Raw genomic sequence first — 20578 nt, forward strand, 5'->3', positions numbered from 1 at the left:
ACCAGATTTGATTTAAAAGACCACTGGAACTCTCGAATTTGTTCCGTTTATACGCGACTTTAGCTCCCTCATCAATCTAATGATTTAAATCATTGTTATGCAAAACAGCTCAGACTTCAGAAAAAAATTGTTTTGCCTTGATAAAACAGCCCCAAATTCTTCATTTTCTCTAAAAACTCAATCTGAATTTTCATTTTTATCAATCTTCCGTTGCATTGTTTTTTTAAACATCAAAGTGATCTTTTTGATTTGAACAGTGGTCCATATAGAAAATTGCTCTCAATAAATTTTGTTGTAGATTTTAGTTGTTGTTGATCACGAGTTTTTTTTTCATACCTGACCAAAGTGGGCGAATAGAAACATACATTGCATGTGTGGAAATTTGAAATGGACTGAGGAAATTTGGTTAATTAAACGGTTGATCTGCTGTTTTTATAGACATAGGCATGTTAACCAAGTTAATTGTCAATTTAAGATTTCTTTACGTTAAAAAAAGTTGTAGTGACAACTTTACTGGTAAAGGTTGATAAGTCCATGTTCGAACATGGACACCAAAACTGTTTTCACACAGATCAATTATATTACCATCAAAAAATTGTAAGGGGTAGTCCCATCTCTTATCGTATGAGAGTATTTCATAAAAGAAAAAACAATTTTCATGTGGTAACGAAAAGTAAAATTTTGATCACAGTAAAAACGAACACAGAAAAGAGCAGGTCCCTCAGAATTACAGGGTCTGGAATAAAGCTCTGCAGTCTGGAAGTAGCGGTCCAGCAGTCTGGAACGGCTCTGATCAGAGGTCTCAGATGGTCCGATCATAAAACGTACGAAAGTCTATTCAGAGATGATCTCCAACAACCGACCCTCTGATCAATAGATGCCACCCAATAACTACTAACCATTGGGAGAGTATTCGTTCATAATCTCTTCAATTTTCTGCTGTGTCGGGTTCAATTTGCAAATCTGCATCAAGTTTTCCAGTTCTTGTTTGTCAATTCTTCCATCTCCGTTTTGGTCAAAAGTATCGAAAGCTTGACTCCAATAATCTTCCTCCGATTCAAATTCCATTGATCAAAATCTAATTAAAAATTTTTGCTTTGAAAGAATCAAAAAAGGATTATTTTTTATGAAGACTGACTAATTCATCATAAAATTACAGCAGCTTTTATTGTACAATTGTCAATTTTGATAGTTTATAATGGCATTGTATATTATTTGAATACGTCATATTATTTTACAGTGAGTTTAAACAGTAGACAAATGATGTTTTTAGTTCGTTAAGTTTTGTAATTGAGTTTTGTACATCAATTCAATTTTTTGATATTATTGGTAAGTATATTTGAATTATCTTCAATTTTCCTCAGCGGTGATTTCTCCAAACAACTTTTATAGATACTTTGAAAATGGAAATATAAATCATGTTACTTGATATTTACTATAATTGATTCAATATTTAAAAAAATCGAGACAAATTACTTCTTCAAAATTACTCCTGGTCACGTTTTTGCTCATCAATTTTACTCATTTACTCATGAACACTTCTTTATTGTTGACAGTCAATTATGAACGAACCCATCTGGACCAAAAAGATCTCAAATAATAGTTCTAACAAAACGGTATTCTTTTGGTCGTATTCACAGCTGCTTAAGAAAGGCCTCATCCGGACAAAAAGTATTCAAGTTTACGGTTGTTGTGCGCCTCAAAAAATGTTCAGTCAGTTTTTTAACTGTTGTTGCTAGGCATATAAAGACAAATATGAGATATGAATGGGATTATTTCATAAGTATATGTGTGAAAAAAATCCCTTCATATCGGATTTTTTTGTCTTTATTTGCTCATATCTTGAAATCAAGGGGACTGAGATATTTTTGAAAACGAAAAAATTCTAACTGTTTTTTTAGTGTTGGCTGACATGATGGTTGCTGTTCATTTGGTGAACGCAAAGTAAGCCGAAGTAAAAGTAAGCCGACATAAAATCAAGCCGAAAGTTATGTAATAGTTATGTAATCTATCAGAAATAATATATTGTCAAACGTTACAATCAGCACTACGCATAGTACTATAGTGCATAATGTATTCCAATGCACCAAAGAAACAAAAATGCGCCAATTTGTAGACATTTATTGGGTACGGGCCTGAACGAACCGTTGTCCATGGCCATGCTTCTCATTCGATGTGGAATGTAATCCGAAAACCGCAGGCCGGTTATCGCGGCGAAGCGCGCCCACCTGCACGACAGGGGCATATTAAAATGCGGGTATTTCAAAATTTTTTGCTTGCTTGACCTCGTTTTCAAAATTCGGTTTGATTGCCTATCGGCTGGCTTGACCTCCACCGTTCCTTTTGTTCAGAGTTCTTTCGGAAAGAGGAAAGTATTGAGTATCCGAAACTTAAAATTCCAACGTCAGAAAATGGAAAGTTTTGTTTCAAAATGAAGAACATGAACTTATACGCCAGACAGACATTGTCCGTAGGTCAGCTTTTATTCTTGATCATATTTTTTAGGCAAATTTGGGACGAAAAATAAGCAAAATCAATTTTCAAGCTGTAACTTATTTTTGAATTTTTCAAGAATGCATTTCATTTGTGTGTACATTAATGAAAATGAATTAATTTTTATAAGTGGCCTTTGACGAGATTCTAATGGCGAGCATTTCCTTTTCGTTATTTACAAATTGTTGAATTCTTCAAAAAAAATTGTTGCCAACCACGAATTGGGGGAAAAACTTTAGGCTCAACTGTGATTTTTTGTTGAGAAAATTTTGGTGGACAAAGTTTTGAAGTAGCAATTGTCTGCCTATTTTAATTCAATTCTACAGTTCTTATGTCAGACACATAAAACGCAAGTGTTTTCTTAAGAAAAGTTTTTCAACAAACTCTGCCGTTTGCAATGTCCAAATATTTCTTCTGCTGTCATCTTGGGGTATCCTTTTCGATCAATCAGTAGCTAATAATACAGCAGAAACGGCAAACCGACTAACGTCGGAACACTTGCTCTCGAACGACAAGTGGAAACTCCAATGAATAACAACCTGCTTCAGTCGGGGGGGGGGGTAGCCTAAATAGGACTCAAAAATGTACTATTGGGCTTCAAATAACCTCATTAGAGGTTAATATATACCACTATTAAGATTTGAAGTGAGAAAAGACACCAATTTTTACGCACTTATCATTTGAATTAAAATATTAAATTGCCACCAATGCAGTTCAGCTGCTTGAAAATGCAATTGAGATAACTTTAGATCACGCAAAATGCAAAAAATCAAGATCGTAAAAGTCTCTCGAAAAGTAAAAAAAAGTCAAGTGAAAATTTTGCATAAAAAATAGCCGGTAGAAAACCGGAAAGGACTCGAAGAGTAGTGCAATAGAAACTGTTATCTAACTGTACTTATTTGAGAAACATTTAAGAAGAGATAAAAAAACAAAGATACAGTGTGAAAAAAATCACTTTCGTGCTAGAAATGTGCTTGGATAGGTGGGGGTAGTTGGGGGGGGGGGGGGGTTGGGGGAGGGACTGATGGTGATATACAAGGTGTGTGTGTGTTGCGAGGGGGGTAGTTGGGGAGGGGGAGGTTATCTTAGATAGGTTGGAGGGACCTATATGAGATCAAAATTCTCGGGAGACTTTTTAACCTTGTATATCACCATCAATTCCTACTTACTAAACATTACAAACTAAGCTGCTTTTTAAGTCCAATGTTCGAAAACAGAAGTCAATGTTCTAAAACAGAAGTCAAGTCAATGTTCGTGCAATAGAGCTGTGCAATGAAAACTTTTATCTAACCCTACCTACTTCAGAAAGAAGAGAAAAGAAAAACAAAAGCATTTTACAGGGTGAAAAAAAATCAATTTGGAGGTAGAAACGTAAGTAGGTAGGTGGGGGTAGTGGGGGAATTCAGTGTGTGAGGTTGGTGTGAGGATAGGTGTGTGTTTGTGTGTGGGGGTAGGTGTGGGCTGCGGCAAGCGTCGGGTGGGGGATTCAGTTGCGTGGGTGTCGGGGGGGGGGGGGGGGGTGGTAGATAGGTGATAGGTTGGAGTGACTTATATGGGAACAAAAATTCTCGAAATGACTTTTAGACCTTGAATATTACCATCAGTTCTTAGTTTCGATACATTAAAAAATCATTTATTTTCATAGTCCATTGTTGGTAAACAGAAGTCAACGTTCTAAAACAGAAGTTATTGTTCGAAAACGAAAGTCAAACTTCAAGTCATGACTTCAGCCTAAAAACATTGCCGGTAGAATACCGGAAACTAATCGAAGCGTCGTGCATTAAAATCTCTAACCTAACTTTTCCGAAATCCGAACGAGACACGAGAAAAACAAAAAAGTCGCCCAATAAAACATGTTTTAAAAGTCTTTAAAAGTCAATAAAACATGTTTTAAAAAGAAACTAAAGAATTGTTAAATTCCAATGTTCAGCAACAGAAGTCAGCAATCAAAAACAGAGGTAAATGTTCAAAACGGTTAATGCTCTGGCTAAAAGAACCTGTAGAATACTCCTCTTTGAGTTGTAAAAACCTGTAGACTCTCAAAACTCCTCTTCGAATTTTGAAAACCTGTAGAATCTCAAAACTCCTCTTCGAGTCGTGAAAACCTGTAGAATCTCAATACTTCTCTTCGAGTCGTAAAAAGGCACACATGTCTACAATAATTGCTTCTCTTCGAGAGCAGTTAAAAACAGGACTATATTTTTGCCAAATTTGCGTTTCAGATGAGTCAAAAACAGATACTTTTTTCATTTGCGTAACTATCAAAATCTCATTATAAAGCCATGAGCAAAACTAATGTTTTTTGCAATGTCCGAACACATAACCAAATAACCGAGATCCATTCTTTTTTGTAGTTTAGCCTATGTTGAAAAAAATAGTAAAACAATTTTTTTGTGAATGGTTGCGCAAATGAAAACGTACGAAAAGTGCATTTGATGAATATTTAAATTAAAACATACCCGGCAGATTGCCGGAAAATAGCCGCCGTTGATTCCAATAAGATTGATTGGGATTGAAAGAATAGAAGATATTGAAAAAAAAAAGATTTTTGTTCAAAAACTTTTTTAAGTCCGATTTATTTTGATGGCATTTCTTCGCAGTTGAACATACTTCTGTTCCTTAGAGAGAGGTTACAGGGGCTACTATCAATACCAATAAGCACAAGAGATGGTAACTAAGACTTATAGGAACGGCGTTCAAATAGCGGGCATCTAAAATTGGGCTTTAAGGGTTTATCCCGTTTCTATTTCTGACTTCAATTTTTTCAATGTGTTCATTTTAAATTACTTGGCTGAGCAACTGATGTTCAAAATCACTTTTAGCAGAATGAGAGAAGAGAGAAGCTAGCCTAAAGAAGTCAAAAAGATTTCACGCCAAATGTCGAAAAAGCGGCAAAATGGTAAAGGGAAAAAAAGTTAGACGAAGTAAAAAAAACATAGCAGGACAAGTCCTGAAAAACAATTCAAAGAATTGAATGAAAAACTTAGAAGTTCTCTACCTGACCTGCACATCACGTGAACAATTCCAGAGAAAACAGAAACAAAATCATCTCCAAAAAACTGAGAAATTAAAACAATCAAAACACCTGAACAAAAATATACTCATTGCTAAAACTCTAGAAGCTTTTACCCCTAAGGCAAAATTTGATCTCTTTGATTATACCTATTTCAAAAATATATTCAAAACCAATTTTTGTTTCTGAAATCGGTCCAGTATTATATCTGCAATAACTGAAAGAAATTCATTGGTCTTTGAAAATCGATTAACTCGAAAATGACCAAAAAAATAAAAAAAAGAAATCAATTGCAAATTTTAAATGTAACGGAAAATCGTGATATTAAAATCTTCAGAATCGTTTCTGTGTATCTAGAGGCTATTAGACGCCATCCCGTAACCCAATTCCAAGCCTTCAAAAATTCATGGGCTCAAAAACCGATAGCCAATGATTTTTAGAAAAAACTTCAAAAAATAGAAATTCTTTCAAATAAAATGTAGAAAAACATTCACTTGCCCCTTAGCAACTATTTAATAACATACTATCAAACCTTGGATGAGGTTAGCTGGCTACTGACGTGAGAAAAACTGACTAAAAGACATGTTTTGGAAAAACTTTTAAAAAATTGCAATTTTTATCAAGAAATTCCTAACATTCGAAAGGTCAAATTGTTGAAAACAATTCCATTGAAACTAACAACCTTGCAGTAACTTTCATCAGACCGTGGAAAAGGTTTTTTGGTACTTGAGAATGGACAAATACGAAAATCTGACAAAAACTTTAGAAAACCTTGAAAAAAATTGCAAATTTTATCAAAAATGTGCTAAAATTTGAGACATCAAAATGTTGATAACCAATCCGTTGTTACTATAAACTATGCTTTGCCCTATTATCAAACCTCAAAGGAGATTCCTTGGCCCCGGAAGCTGGAAAAACTCAAAAAATGACAAAAATTTTTAGAAAAACTTGAAAAAATTGCAAAAATTAATACAATTTTGCGTGTTTGTGTTTGTAATACCAAAACATATAGCTCATAAAATAGTCATAAAAAGTAAATTTGTCTCGTAAAAGGCCTTCGTCAACTTTTAAAAACTTCAACCTAAGACTAATCAAGCAAAAAAAATCACAAAAAGACATGAAAAATTGCAGCATTTTGAGCCCAAAAACTCCTAAAAACGACCTGTTACCCTTCAATAAGGCCATCCCAGCAGCTGTACCACTCTAAGCACTTGAATGACTACTATAGCCCTCTTTGGACCCCTAATGAAACTTAATGCCCGCTGGTCTTTACCTGTTTATCCCGTTTTGAAAGATCAAAGTCATTGAAAAATGTGTGAACACATCTTAAAAAAACACAGCGCCCCAATACAATTCAAATTCTTTGAATTGTAATAGGAGCGCTATAATAACCGGCTGAGAAGATGAGGGCGGCTATTAAAAAAGACCGGTTACTTAAACCTAGTTGGTTGAAAAGTTTCTATTTTCTTGTTCTCTTTCATCAGAGCTTTCGTCATCTACTCAATCAGCAAGTTTTTGATGACAATTTAGCATTTGTCACTTTTGGACGCCAGTGTTTGTATATGATGTGTTTACTTAATACAGGCTCCCAAGTTTCGGCGCACTTTTCATTTGACTTTTAGTAATAAATTGCCGCCAATTGAGTTCAGCTGCTCGAAAATGTGATTGAGAGAGAATTTTAGATAACGCGAAACGCAAAAATTCAAGTGCGTAAAAGTCACTCGAAATGTCAAGACAGTCAAGCGAAAATTTTGTCAACCGTCAAGACACACGTTTACAATAATTGCTATGAACTTCGTTCAAGAGCAACTAAAAACTCTATCCTACAGTTTGATTACTATCTACCGGCGCTAATTTATGAATGGAATCTGGCTGCTGCCATCTATTTTTTATTTTCATATTTTCCGTGTTTTGACCATTTTGAAAATATAAACCTTGACGTGAGTTGCCGAAAACAAAATAAGCCCCTGAACTTCACTTTCAGGGCCGAACTATATTTCCTACCTCCAAATGAATGTTAACCAAGCCTTTTGTTTTGCGTGCAAGAACACAATTTCAATTGAAATCCAAGAAACCGATGTTTTTAACACTTTTTCCCGTACTTCCTTTTTATCAAAACTTTGCACATTCGTCATTTAAATTCAATTGCATTTACAATTAGTTTATGTACAGATTTACTTATTTACATTTCGATTCACTCAACTAAAATGATTTATAGAGCGTTGAAATTCCATGAGGTTGTCAAGCAAACAGAAAATCAGTTTTCACTACTTTTCAGCTACAGTAATAACTCATCCCGTGCTATCTGACGCTAAAAAATTGACCGGAGCGTTGGTTCAAAACCCAAACATAGTCCCGAACTAGTCAGCTGGAGCAGGTGGAAGCCGTTAGATCCGAACAGGCGCAGAACAGAATCTCCTAAAATGATATTTAAAGCCGAATATTTCCCGTGCTCTGATTGGTTGATCTTCAACTCATTACGTTAAAGACATTTTTCGCCTAAATACTTAAAATAGCGCAACGGAGATCTTTCTGTGGTCGCAATTGTTGCTTATAAATAGCCTGAATGAGTTGTTACACTAACAATAATAGAATGTCTCGATCATTATTATTTCATGACAAAATTTTCTTCATCTGTTCTAAATGAAACTATAGTTTTCTGTCAAGACCTCCCCTTTGTCATTCCTCATCAAATTCTGTTTCGGATTGCCCTTCTTGTCGTAAGTCTCTCTCCGAGGGTACATTTTCACCTGTTTACGGGAGTCGTTTGTTTCGTCAACAACAGAGATCACCTAAGAAATAAATAATCAACTTGTCAACAATAACACGGTTAGGTAATTTTAATACCCAATGCGTGAAATGACCCGGTAAAATAATTTACCGTCAAATGACGATAAATTGTGATGTGTGGCTAGCTAAATGAGTGAAAACTAACTGTTTATGTGTTTATACAAGCGCTGATCATCTCATGAGAGGAAAAACTCACCAATAAAAAATACCCTGATAACTTTAAAATTGAATGACAATCTTTTGGAAATGACCTTGGGAAAGAATCCAAAAATCTTTTCCTGTTTATCCGTATCGAATTCTCTAGTCATATATGCTTTCCTCTAAAACTAAGGATAATGTTCTGACGTGTGGGACATTTAATGAAATGAAATAGCAATTTCTAAGAGAGAACAGTTAAAAAAGACTACAAGTACGATTTTCTATATCTAAATGACAGAAAGTGATACATAATAGAGTGCGTTATAGTTATATAATTGCTAGCATTATTAAGTGCGTATTGGGATTATGTAGAATAATATGTCAAACAGTATTGGCCCTGTTTCCTTCCCTTGAAAATTATTCATAGGGCCAGGTCAAATTTCCCTCAATGGCAAAATAGCCGAAAGGCGGTTTCGGAAAAACCAAGGAAAAAAACCCCAGCAAATAAACCACCATTTGACGATAAAAGGGGGCGCATTTGGCCATGCTTTGAGGGCTATGGTAATGACTTAGCCGCCTGTCAGATTTGATTTGAAACTGTCAAAACCAAACAAATAATCACAGAAATTAATGTTAAAATTGGGGTTTATTTCTGTGGGGGTTCATTTCCTAGACCCAGCGAAAGTAGAAATGCCCAAAAATGTTTTGAGTAGGGCACTTCTGACATTATGAACTATCATTCTGACATTATGATTTTGGCTTGCTCGTTTTGGCCATATTTAATTAAGAGTCCAGAATAAGAAGAGTCCAGATTGGTTCTTTTATGATGAGCCACCGAAACGCTTGCAGCAAACGGGAGCCTTGTTAATGTGGAGTTATGCCATTTTTATTCTTACCTGAACAAAGTGGGGAGAATAAAAAACACTTTACATGCGGAAAAATAAAAAACGGTGATGAAATGAGACATTTTGAACTATTTTTTTATATTGTCATACTTCAATCAACGAAGAGTAACAACAAATAACATCATCTTACCCATACAGCTTGAAGCGCATATTAATTTCAGCAAAACAATTTCTTAACAATTTGTAGCAAAAACATTTCGTGTCAAGTGAGGAGCGTGTCAAGTCTTCATGATTCGAGACAATGAGAATTATCCGATTAAGCATGATTGTGAAACGCGATATCTAAGGAACAGATCTTAATTTTCTGGGGAAAATAGGGAAAGGAAACAGTGCCACATATTCGACATTTTATTTTTTAAAGACAACAATTCTGTTGTACTTTTTGTTTCGGAACCAGGGCATTAGTAGTTCCCCCTTGGTCCTTGTTAGCAGAAGCAGCTGCTGCTGCCATGAGGGGTCCGGGGGATATGTTGTTGGATCCCCCTCCCCCGAATGCCCCCACTACTCCCCCGAGGGCTGCCAGCGGGTCATCCAGTTGTCTACTCTGGTGCCAATTAGTAACGTTATCACTCACAGGTTACAAATGTTATGACTAAGTTGCAAACAAACCAGTTCAATAAGAAGTTAACCAAACAACTAATTCGATTATTAGATCATCATAGCTAATGGAAAACTTCAGGTCAGGTCTTCAACTAACACTCCCCATCTCTACCTAGTAACCTTTATCATTGGTTGACTACAAATGCTTATAATATGACTCCCCCAGAACCCCCAAAATTTAAAAACTGAACCCCCCTTCCTCAAGCAATCTATCACAAAGCCCTTAGGAATAAGTAACAAACATTACTGAAAAGGCTTGATGGTATACAGAGCCAAAATCTTTCAGCGATAGCTCAAACACATTCTCTGAAACCCCTGAAACTAACACTCCATTCTCAAGATAAACATCAATATACTTGAAGCAAGAAAACTAATTTTTCCTAATAGCAAAGTATCTATAAACATAAAATGTAAACAATTGAGCACGCAATCTAAAATAAATTAAAGCCACTCTCAAGAATCAACTCCAAACAATCAAGAGCATATCAAAAACAAGTCCAGCTAATTCAAGCATTATCAAAGATTAATTCGAAGGTTGAGATTTCAGACCAAAGATATTACTCCGATCAGGACAACTTCGACAGTGAACGCGCATAAATCTGCGTTCAAAATGTGGATTGTCGCAGCCTCTAAATTACCCGTTATGCCTGGGAGAACCCTCACCCCCGTGAATAAAATTTTGCTTTCATAACATTGTGTGAATAAACTAATAAGCTTGTTAGTATTGATAATCGTTTGTTTAGCTTGCTAAATCATACGAGGAGCACTATCTAATCAGAGGTCACTTTGGACATGATCTCAGCCTGGGTTTTATGAGTTGATTATTGTTCCCATCCCACGGGGGGGGGGGGGGGGGGGGGGAGGAACTATATACTCAAATATACTAAAAAGCTGTTCCAGTGTAGAAGTCGAAAATAAAAAGATATTTTTTAATTTCGTATTTTTCGAGGAGTTATTGAGGTTTAAAATTTTTTCACGTGATATTTGCATGATTTTGTTCACTTTTAGTGTAATTTTTGTTCAAATTAAGGCTTTTTTATAAAAATTGTTATTACAAAATTACATTTCACGTTACAAAATGAAACAATTTTGTGTTGCCAGAGGACCGATAAAAAGGCTAGTTCTGGTCTCGTGAGAAAATTTACTATAAACAAATCGAATACAAGTTGAGAGCTGTTTTTTTAGAAAACTTTTCCTATTTTTTATTGTTTTTTTAATCACTTAGAGATTAGTCGTTTTCATATCGAGGTTCCTTTAAAGACAAATCTGATTTACAGTCACATGATAACCAATGAACAAAAAGTTCAACTACAAGGAAACGCTCATGTTTTTTTTGTCTTCGATTCTTGAGTTTTCGAAAATTTTAATGAAATTTTGATTTTCTTCTTGACATGTAACTAAATTTTGGGAGCCTTTTGGCATAAACTCGCTAACTCAAAATGCAATCGGCTTTTTAATGTGTATCAGGTAAACATTTATAGTGCTTTGAGTGGACAGCTAATGGCTGTCAAGACTAAAAAATTTTTTTTGAACAAAAAATATATTTAACATATTTTCAAGAAAAGTAGGTCAGTAATGACAGGAGACAGGACCCCAATCATTTTCACTGCAAACAAAAATAATCTGGTAAGCGGTTTTATCTGCCAACTACTGGTTTTATGACTTCGATAATACGAGTTTTCGTAATTTCAAAAAAACTTCAGATTTTTTAAAATTTTGGTTTCTTTTGAAATCTTTTCATTATGTTCGCATTGACAGTCCCCATTGGTTTAATGAAGACCTTTAATGGATTCTAGACAAAATTTTCAGAGAAAAAAATATCGCTTAAATGACTTAGACACTTTCTTCTCAAATTTCCGCTGACTTTTTTTGGTTTTTGCATGTTTTTACTGTCGTTTTCAAAATCATGACTTGTTGTGACGTTTTATCACTGCAATATTGATGATAAAAATCCTGTTATCGCCATCGAGGCATAACGTAGTGTATTTTTTTACTTCCGTTGAAAGCTCTTGAATTTAATGGCTGATGAGACTTTAATAAATTATTTATTAGAATTTTTTTGGACATTAACTAATCTTAAACTTATTTTCGTGAAACTTAAGTTAGTATCAGTAATGGCATGATCTGCATTTGTCTACTGCAACTAAAATGAATCTTGCTAGTGGGTTTATCTTCTAGCTACTGCTTTTATGACTTCGAGGACTCGAATTTGCATAAATTTTTTTAAAATTTTGGTTCTCTTTGAAAAATCATCACCTTAACCTAATAATGATAGTTCTCAGTGACTTAAAAGAGAAGTTCAATGGATCATGGATAAAGTTTGCAGAGAAAAGTTTATGGTTTGAATGGCTTCGACACTTTCTTGCACTTTTCCAATGAATTTTTGGTTTTTGCCTGCTTTGGTTGTTGTTTTCATAATCTTAAGACTTATTTTGACCTCTTATTGATAACCTAAGAATGATAAACATCTCCTTATTGAGGCATAACATTGCTTATTTTTTGATTTCCGTTGAGAGCTATCGAATTAGGTGGCTTTTAAAACTTAAAAAAAAAACATTTTTGGACACTAACTATTATTAAAAAAATTTTCTTGAACTATAAGTTAGTCTCAGTAGTGACAGGACCACCCTCCTTTTTAATGCATCGGAAAATACTCTGGGAAGCGGTTTTATCTAGAGAATATTTGTTTTATGACTTCGATGCCACGAATTCTCATAATTTCAAAAAAAAGTTTCGGATTTTTGTTTGTAATTTTGCTTCCTTTTGAAATCTTATTTCCTTGTTCTAATATTGATAGCTCACATTGGCTTATTAAAGACGTCCAAAGAATCATAGATAAAGAGTTCAGAGAAACGCGTTCATACTACAGGGCTTCGACACTTTCTTGGACTTTGCTACTGAATTTTCGGTTTTCGCATATACTTGTTGTTGTTTTCATAATCATAAGACTTATTGCGATGTCCTGTTATTGACTTATGATTGAAAAACATCCTTGCTTCCTCATTAAGGCATATTAATAGCGTATTTTTTGTCTTCCGGTCAAAGCCATTGAATTTAACGGCGTTGTTATAGCGGGTTTTCTCAAAAATTTCGTGGTTTTATTATAGTTGCTCATAATTGTCGATTTTTTGAAGTCATAGTGTTAAAAATTAGAAGAACCCCATCGCTGCTAAAAATAAATTTGAGATTACAAAATTTTTTACAATTTTTTTTCTGTTCTTGGCTTCGACTTCTCCTCGCTCAATTTTTTTTTGAATTTGTTTTTGCCTTTTTTTAAAATTCTTCATGTAGTCGTAAAATGCTGACTGGTCGCATAGGCTTCTAATTGAGGATTCAATGAATGATGTTACCAATGCACTCAGTTTATAGCGAATAGTAGTAATGTTTACGATGTTTTTCGTTCTAAATGATTTTTTTTACTTTTCAGTTTTTGTTCTTTTCGTCAAGTTGTAATTTATTCTCATCCTTGAGAGGTTCCATCCAATTTTTTTTTAAAATTCAGAAATTATTTTTCCATTGATATCATGTCGTAACTGATGTTTTGTTTGTTGGACAATATGCGTTTTCATAAAAGTTTTGTGAGTGGTCAATATTTGTGTTTCTTTTTCTCTTCTTTTTTCAAATTCGCTGAAAAATTTTTGTTTTTGCTTATTTTGTTGCTTATTTTCTCGTTGTCTTTCTAATGGCAGATCTTGTGAGCGCTGTATTGAGACATGGTATTATGCAACTCCTTTAGTAGTTCGATTTTGTAACGATTTTTTAAAATTCAAACATCTATTTTTAATTATCTCAACATTAGGTTGACAATTAAGTGAAAAATGTAGATGAGCTCGGGTCGGAACATCATGTGCAAACGCACATTAACGAGCATTCTTGTTTGGGTTTAGTTAACAAGGGTACCTTTGGTTTTGGCAACAGCATGTCAGTGAGGTTTCCTTGTGCCAGTCTGTCCTCTGGCTTCACTTCAGTGGTCGGAGTCGGGCTGTCAATTCTGTCCAGGTCTTTAGTCCTGTCCTTGTCAGGCCTCTCTGCACATAAAAATGGTCTTCACTCAAATATCAAATGTACAATTGGATCCTTTCCGTTAACTCCCACAGTATGTTTTACCATTCCAGATTATGAATAGATTTCTCCCATAACTCTCGTTCCTGTAAGTCGAAACCCCAAGGGCTCTCGGGAGTTGTAATCAAAACACGCACATTCAAGGTTTAAAAAGCCGGAAGTCTGCAGTGCCAGAAGTTAAATGTCAAAAGTTCCGATACACATACCCAGAAGTTTTATGAACTTTCGGCAGTTTCATAGCTGCAAGCTGCACATTTTAAGCTAGGTTACGTGACTTAGCAAATAATCATTCCGAAACTTTGGCTGAATATCTCGAACGTCTACGGGGTTCTCGATGAACTCCAGATCTTCTCAGTAATTTAAAGAGTACTTTGAATCAGAGTCACGTACTCTATACTTACATAACACACATATTAATGGGATAGCGGGGTTATTAACGGAGAAGATGCGTAGACTTTTTTGAAGCACGTGCAATAGGCACAAGCAATTCAAGGGAAAATTAGAACCCCCACCGCAATTACAAATCATCCATTTATGTATAGCACGATACTATTGAAAAAATGACACCCGCTTTGGGGGCGGCAACGTTCTATAATCACAAGGCTGTTATGTTTTAACAATGTTTCCAAAAAAGATGCCAGTACCGTTGCAAAAAACCTTGCTACTAGAGCTAGCTATTATGCATTGATCGGGTCTTTCACCTTATAACCCCCCCCCCCCCCAGCTTAGTAGTCATATATCTTGTAGCGCCACCATCATGTCAATGAGGCTATAATTTTGTGGAGGGAGGGGGGGCTATAATGGGACAGTCCCCAAGTCTCCATTGATTTTATACCATAAGTGGGTTGAGCCATTAATTCACATGTGACCAATGAATATACCTTTGTTAGCGAGTCGCACGCACTCATCCTTGTGTCGTGTGTTCCATGCTTTAAGTTTGCACTGTTTGCCACAGTAGAATACCTCCTTGCATCTGGTACATGCCACCAATTTCACCCCACTACTCCGACCACACTCGTAGCAGTACTTGAACAGGGGCTTCCTAAACCCAGCCTCCATGACAAATTGATGCGCGGGGGGGGGTTAGTGTTCCAATTATTTCGGCAAAATGGGAAAGTTTTTGGATTTTATCTGCTTCACCGGTGCCGGTAGTAAATAGCCGCTCCAAATTTTAAGTTGTTATGTAGCCAGACTACCAATGTCGGGGACAGATGGAGAAAAAAAGCAGATTTTTTTTGTTTTCATGTCTTCAACTACACCTTGCAAATTGGACACGAATTTTTTGTTACCTCTCAACTTCACGTTAGGTCAACATTTTAGGTCAGCTCTAAATAGCTCACGAACTACCTGCACGTTTATTGCAAATGAAAAACATAGCGGGTAGATTGCCAGAAAATAGCCACAATAGCTTTGTAGATCTGCAGTCTCAAAAAACAGTAAAAAAGACAGACCGAAAAAAATTGTCTTTTCATTGAAGGCTGATATGTTATATTTTGATTAAAAATCTGGATCCATTCTGTTTCAACCCCCAATGTTTTTTGCGCCCCCAGTGACAAATTATATGTTGTTATATAGCACGTTACTATGTAAAAATATAGCACGTGCGCCTGGGGGGCGTATAAGATATAAAGCCACTAAGCTGGGGGGGGGGGGGGGGCAAAACAGAATAGATCCAAAAATCTGTATAAGTTTTTGCTGCCTCTATTAGCTGCTCTCAAATAACCTTCATTTAGAGTGACACACACCCATTTGACCTTCTCTCTTTGAATTAGAGTAAAAAAAGTCAATTTCAAAATGAGGAAGTCATTTTTGAGAGTGAGGTAAGTCAAGTGTGACCAAAAATTTAATCACGCGAATGAGCAAAAAACTCGCTCAACTAAGAGCAAAAAATGACGTCACACACGCACTTCAGTTGAAATTGCATGAATGAGTGAACAAAAAGCAGATTTGAAGTGGTTGTGACGTCATATGGTCGTAACAAAAATCGCAAAATAAAAAAATATAGCAGGACAAGTCCTGACGTACAATTCAAAGAATTTTCATCGACTAAACAGAAAACTAGACCAAGAACGGACTATGAATGGATTGGGAAAACCATTTAGAAAAAAACCCGATCCAAAAAACAGAAAAAAACTGTAAAAATCAAAGTGAAATTGCCGCATGTGAACAAAAAACCACTAGCGAGAAAGCGAATTTTTGTTCAAACACCGTTTTCTCACTCTACTTTAAATTTAGAGCGAAAAAATTTCACGCCGCAAAACCACTCGCTTTTTCGCTCCATTTCCTGTTTCGGCGTCACCAAAATCACTACTCCAATTTGACTTCAAAAATCATGAAAATGTGTGAACAGATCTTAAAAAAAAGACAGCGCCCCAATACAATTCAAATTCTTTGAATAGTAAAAAACCAAGAGAAGGCCAATAATAGCCTCAACTATCGCTGTGCGGCTATTAATAAAAAACGTAAAACGTCAGGAGAATTCCTCCCAACAACAGGCCAAGGCTCAATTTAAACCATGGCGGTAGCAGCTTAAATAAAATCACCAGAGGGATTCAAAGGTGTTATTAGGGCTTATTTTACACCACTGCAAAGATTTTAAGTTAGCAGATAACACCAATTTAGACGCAGGTTACCAGACTTGCAGTAGTACAGTACCATGAATTAGGTTAGCGATACAAATTCCGAAAGGGAGTAATTGCGATCACCGAAAAATCAAGTGACATGTGAAAAAGTCATTCCACAAGTCAAATCACTCAAACAAGCGAACGATTGTTCTAGAATAATCATAGGCACCTAACGTCGGTCGAATTGCTCTCAAACGACCGACCAGCTGTTGGCTTAGGTAGTTGTCAACTGGGGCTTAGGGATGCAAGCATTAGAGGAAGCGAAGTTGGGGGCCAAGCGTTGAGGGACGCGGGTAGGGTTGGGAGGGCTGATTGAGAGGGGGGTCTAAATCGACAGCTGGAGGAGAGTCGACAGGGTGAGTGTGTTGAAGACTAGTAGTCGTACGGCTCTGAGGGCTGCTCAGTCAATAAATGCCCTGTTTATCCCGTTTTTGAGGACGAGAAGTTAAAAGGGTCTCACAAAAAATTGGTCAAGCAAAAACTGGCAAAAAAATGCATAAAAAGACATACGCCACTACAACAACTGCCTCAACCTGCTTTCGAGAACATTTAATAAAATTATTTTACAGAGTTGTAATAAAGACCAGAAATTTAACTGATGCAAACTTTTATGCAACAATTTTGATTAAAACATCGTAGCAGTAGAACTTAGAAAACAACAACCAATGGAATTGATAATCTTGAGAAGTTTTTGAACTTATAAAATAAAGATGTATATAAAGAAAGCAAAATAGCGATGAAACCAATTAAAACATAACCGACTAAACGTCGGAAGAATTGCTCTTGAACGACTAGTGGGAGCTCTAATCAATTGCAGCCTGCTTCAGTCGGGGGGGGGGGGGTAGCCTAAATGGGACTAAGAAGTTCTATAGTAGGCTCCATATTAGAGGTTAACATATACCACTATTAAGATTTAAAGTAAAAAAAATGACACCAGTTTCGGCGCACTTTTTATTTGACTTTTAGTATTAAATTGCCGCCAATTGAGTTCAGCTGCTTGAAATTGTGATTGAGAGAGAATTTTAGATCACGCGAAATGCAAAAAGTCAAGGGCGTAAAAGTCACTCGAAAAGTCAAAACCGTCAAGCGAAAATTTTGCATAAAAAAGACACACGTTTACAATAATTGCTATGAACTGCGTTCAAGAGCAATTAAAAATAATAAAGATAACCGACTAACGTCGGGCGAATTGCTCTCAAAACGACCGGCGAGCGGTTGGCTTCGTCAGTAGCTAGCCACGGTGGGGGGGGGGGGGGTGGACCGGGGGCTGATGTGGGGGGGGGGCAACACTGGGCTGGGGGGGGCAACAGCGGGGTGGGAGGTGGAGGCAATGGGGGGGTCTCAACCTCTAAGAACCGCCCTTCACACCATAAGTATAAGTTTAAGTCTCCAAAACAGTTTGAGCTGTGAAACAGAGCTGAAAGTCTCTAAGAGCACTTAATGCCCGCTGGGCGCTACCTGTTTATCCCGTTTTTGAGGACGAAAAGTCAAAAGCGTCAGACGAAAAATCGGTCAAGCGAAAAATCGCATAAAAAAAAGACCAACAGGACTAATATAATTGCTACAAATTTCGTTTGAGAGCAATTAATTATTTCTGAAATTATATAGAGCTGGAACTTGGAAACAAAGCTATATATAATTGTATATCATGAAAAGACAAAACAGCAATAGAACTAGCAGATTGTTGAAGTCAAATAAAAATAACAACAAGCTTATCCTAAGACGGTTGCGTTGCAACGAAAGACAAAATTTTTAAAATGCATCTATATCATCCAATTGGTGTTTAGATTGCAATAACCTATATTGAATCAAGTCTGCTGTCAGAAAAGATACATTAAACTCTTTTTAGTAGGAAACATTTAACTAACATTGGGCTGCAACTTCACAGTTGTGGTTATCTCAGTAAAAGCAAAATCTAACTACTGGATTGTTACAAGGTTTCTTTAATTAGATCTATAGGTCCCGATCGATAACAAAAAGTTAAGACAAAATTGGTCGCAAAGCTCAACACGGTGATGAAATAACTAATACCTTTAAAAATCTCCCACTGTCTGAATTTCTGTAAATATCGCGCACTTTTCAGCAGAACCTTAAAATCTAAATGTCGACTAAATAGTAATGTGTATATGGCTACCCCCAGAACATGGGAAAAAGCAATAAAATATTGAAATTTTTAAAATTTTATCGTAGTTCATTTTTATAATAAGAAAATATGTAAGAATTAGTAAAATCTTATTATTTTAATAAAAACAAAAATGGCAAAATTTGAAAAATTTCAATATTTTATCACTCTTTCCCCATGTTCTGGGGGTACCCATATACACATTACTCTAAATGCCACTAATTTTCACCATTTTTTCTTGACATCAAAAATAGCTCGTTTGATGAGGTTTTTTAAAAAATGGTGGACTTTGTTGAGTTTTTCATTCTCCTAGCTATGATGAAATGCTAAATGCCCATACCTTTTACTTCCTTTTGACAAGTCATACTATTCAGTCGTTTTAAAAACTTCATAAAATTGTACACCCAACTATTTACAAAATGTGAATTTTACAAGTTTTAGCATATTCGGCATAAAACGAACGAACCGGATTCTAAGTTTTCCATCTCTGAGAATCTTCTGGACTTCGTCTTTCGTCATCATCTTTTCAGTCGCATCAACAGTGACCATGTTGTCCTTTATACTCATTATCCTGAACAAGCCACAATATCTAAATACACTGTACACAACCTAAGGACACACACAAATCAGTTAGACACGCAAAATCGGCTGTCCTGTGCAAAGAACAAAAATGCACAAACATCATCGAGAACATTTATAGACATATTTGTTACCTCGCTTTCTTGCTAAAAAATAGTCACAATATTTCAAGTAATTGTCTAAATGGACCAAAAGTACTCACGACTTCCTTATCGTATTATACATCCTATCGTATCCTTCATTATCGTATTTTGTTAGAGCAGATAATCGAACCTTATGACGTCAGCAGACGTTCCTCGGTTGGGTTTCACAATGCCCAGTGGAGTATTGGCCCCGTAGCCCGAATGGAAGAATTTATCACTCGGGGACACACCTGTCAACATACGAAGGGTTCCAGGGTAAACTGCCAGAGGGCCAAGAAAAGGTACCGGGGTTAAGTGATGTAAGGGTAAAAATGTATGATTTTAAGGCATTGGGGTTTAATAAATCGGGGTAAAGAAAAGATGAACTATTGTCAGATATGTCTGATTTTTTTTTACTAGGGTACTCACTTCTGTCATTCTCTTGTTCTTCCCTGACGAGTCTCTCGTATTCCTTCTTGACCACAGTTCTTCTGAGCAAGTTTCCCAGGTGTGTCAAGAGGTCTTTCCTCGCATTGAAGATGTCTCTCTCAGCTGGGGACAGAGCATGGTATGGTAGGAAAGCCACTCTCTTGTCCTGTAATAAATACAAACACAATAGCTTCATAATTTTAAGCTTTGGTTTTAAAAAAAAAACTTTTGTTTTAGATGGAAATGAAAATAACAGGTCATCCGTTCTGGTAAATGATTAAAGATATGATTCAGCCTTTGAAACAGTAAGTTTTTAGTCAGCCCATTTCGTTTCCTGAAGTTGAAGATTGCCTCCAATTACTTCTTGAATCGTTTCCGTTTGTGTCCCCCCAGTACGTTATGCACCCCCAGTTACAGAGCACGTCCAATTGCATAGTAAATCATTATGTAAAAATATAGCACGTGCTCCTGGGGGTTGCAAATAATATGCACCCATTAAGCTTGGGGGGCACAGAGGGAAAAGATCCTACTTCTTTTAAGCGGAATACTAGAAATCTGGTTACCGGTGAACTAGTATCTGCCAATGTATCCGTAAATTTGCATTTGAAACCATTTGCGCCTTCAAGTCTTATTGATCAACTAAGTCCTAAGCTCAAACGAGACAACTGAGCAATCGATCACCAGTGGGACTACACGCTGGT

At 36.2% G+C, this 20578-nt stretch overlaps 2 protein-coding genes across 4 annotated transcripts in view; both read right to left on the minus strand.

The window, feature by feature from the left end:
* Positions 1-1229, minus strand: part of LOC142352111 (uncharacterized) — an 18751-nt gene extending 17522 nt beyond the window's left edge. The window contains exons 1-2 of the mRNA XM_075404483.1: positions 900-1229; positions 515-557 (exon numbers count right to left, since the gene is read on the minus strand). Coding sequence (XP_075260598.1) covers positions 515-557; positions 900-1068 — 212 coding nt within the window. The 5' untranslated portion in view covers positions 1069-1229. The remainder of the gene's footprint in view (positions 1-514; positions 558-899) is intronic.
* Positions 1230-8024: 6795 nt separating this feature from the next.
* LOC142351982 (ankyrin repeat and MYND domain-containing protein 1-like) overlaps positions 8025-20578 on the minus strand; it is a 35987-nt gene continuing 23433 nt past the window's right edge. The window contains exons 13-18 of one of the 3 annotated variants that reach the window (XM_075404276.1): positions 19878-20043; positions 19600-19699; positions 19214-19318; positions 14883-15043; positions 13840-13967; positions 8025-8298 (exon numbers count right to left, since the gene is read on the minus strand). In XM_075404276.1, the coding sequence (XP_075260391.1) occupies positions 8146-8298; positions 13840-13967; positions 14883-15043; positions 19214-19318; positions 19600-19699; positions 19878-20043 (813 nt within the window). In that variant the 3' untranslated portion in view covers positions 8025-8145. Of the gene's footprint in view, positions 8299-13839; positions 13968-14882; positions 15044-19213; positions 19337-19373; positions 19473-19599; positions 19700-19877; positions 20044-20578 lie in introns of those variants that run through there. The other 2 variants (XM_075404275.1, XM_075404277.1) reach the window with 2 other exon arrangements.

This window comes from Convolutriloba macropyga, chromosome 13, assembly GCF_964194025.1.
Source record: "Convolutriloba macropyga chromosome 13, txConMacr16.3, whole genome shotgun sequence".
NCBI lineage: Eukaryota > Metazoa > Xenacoelomorpha > Acoela > Convolutidae > Convolutriloba > Convolutriloba macropyga.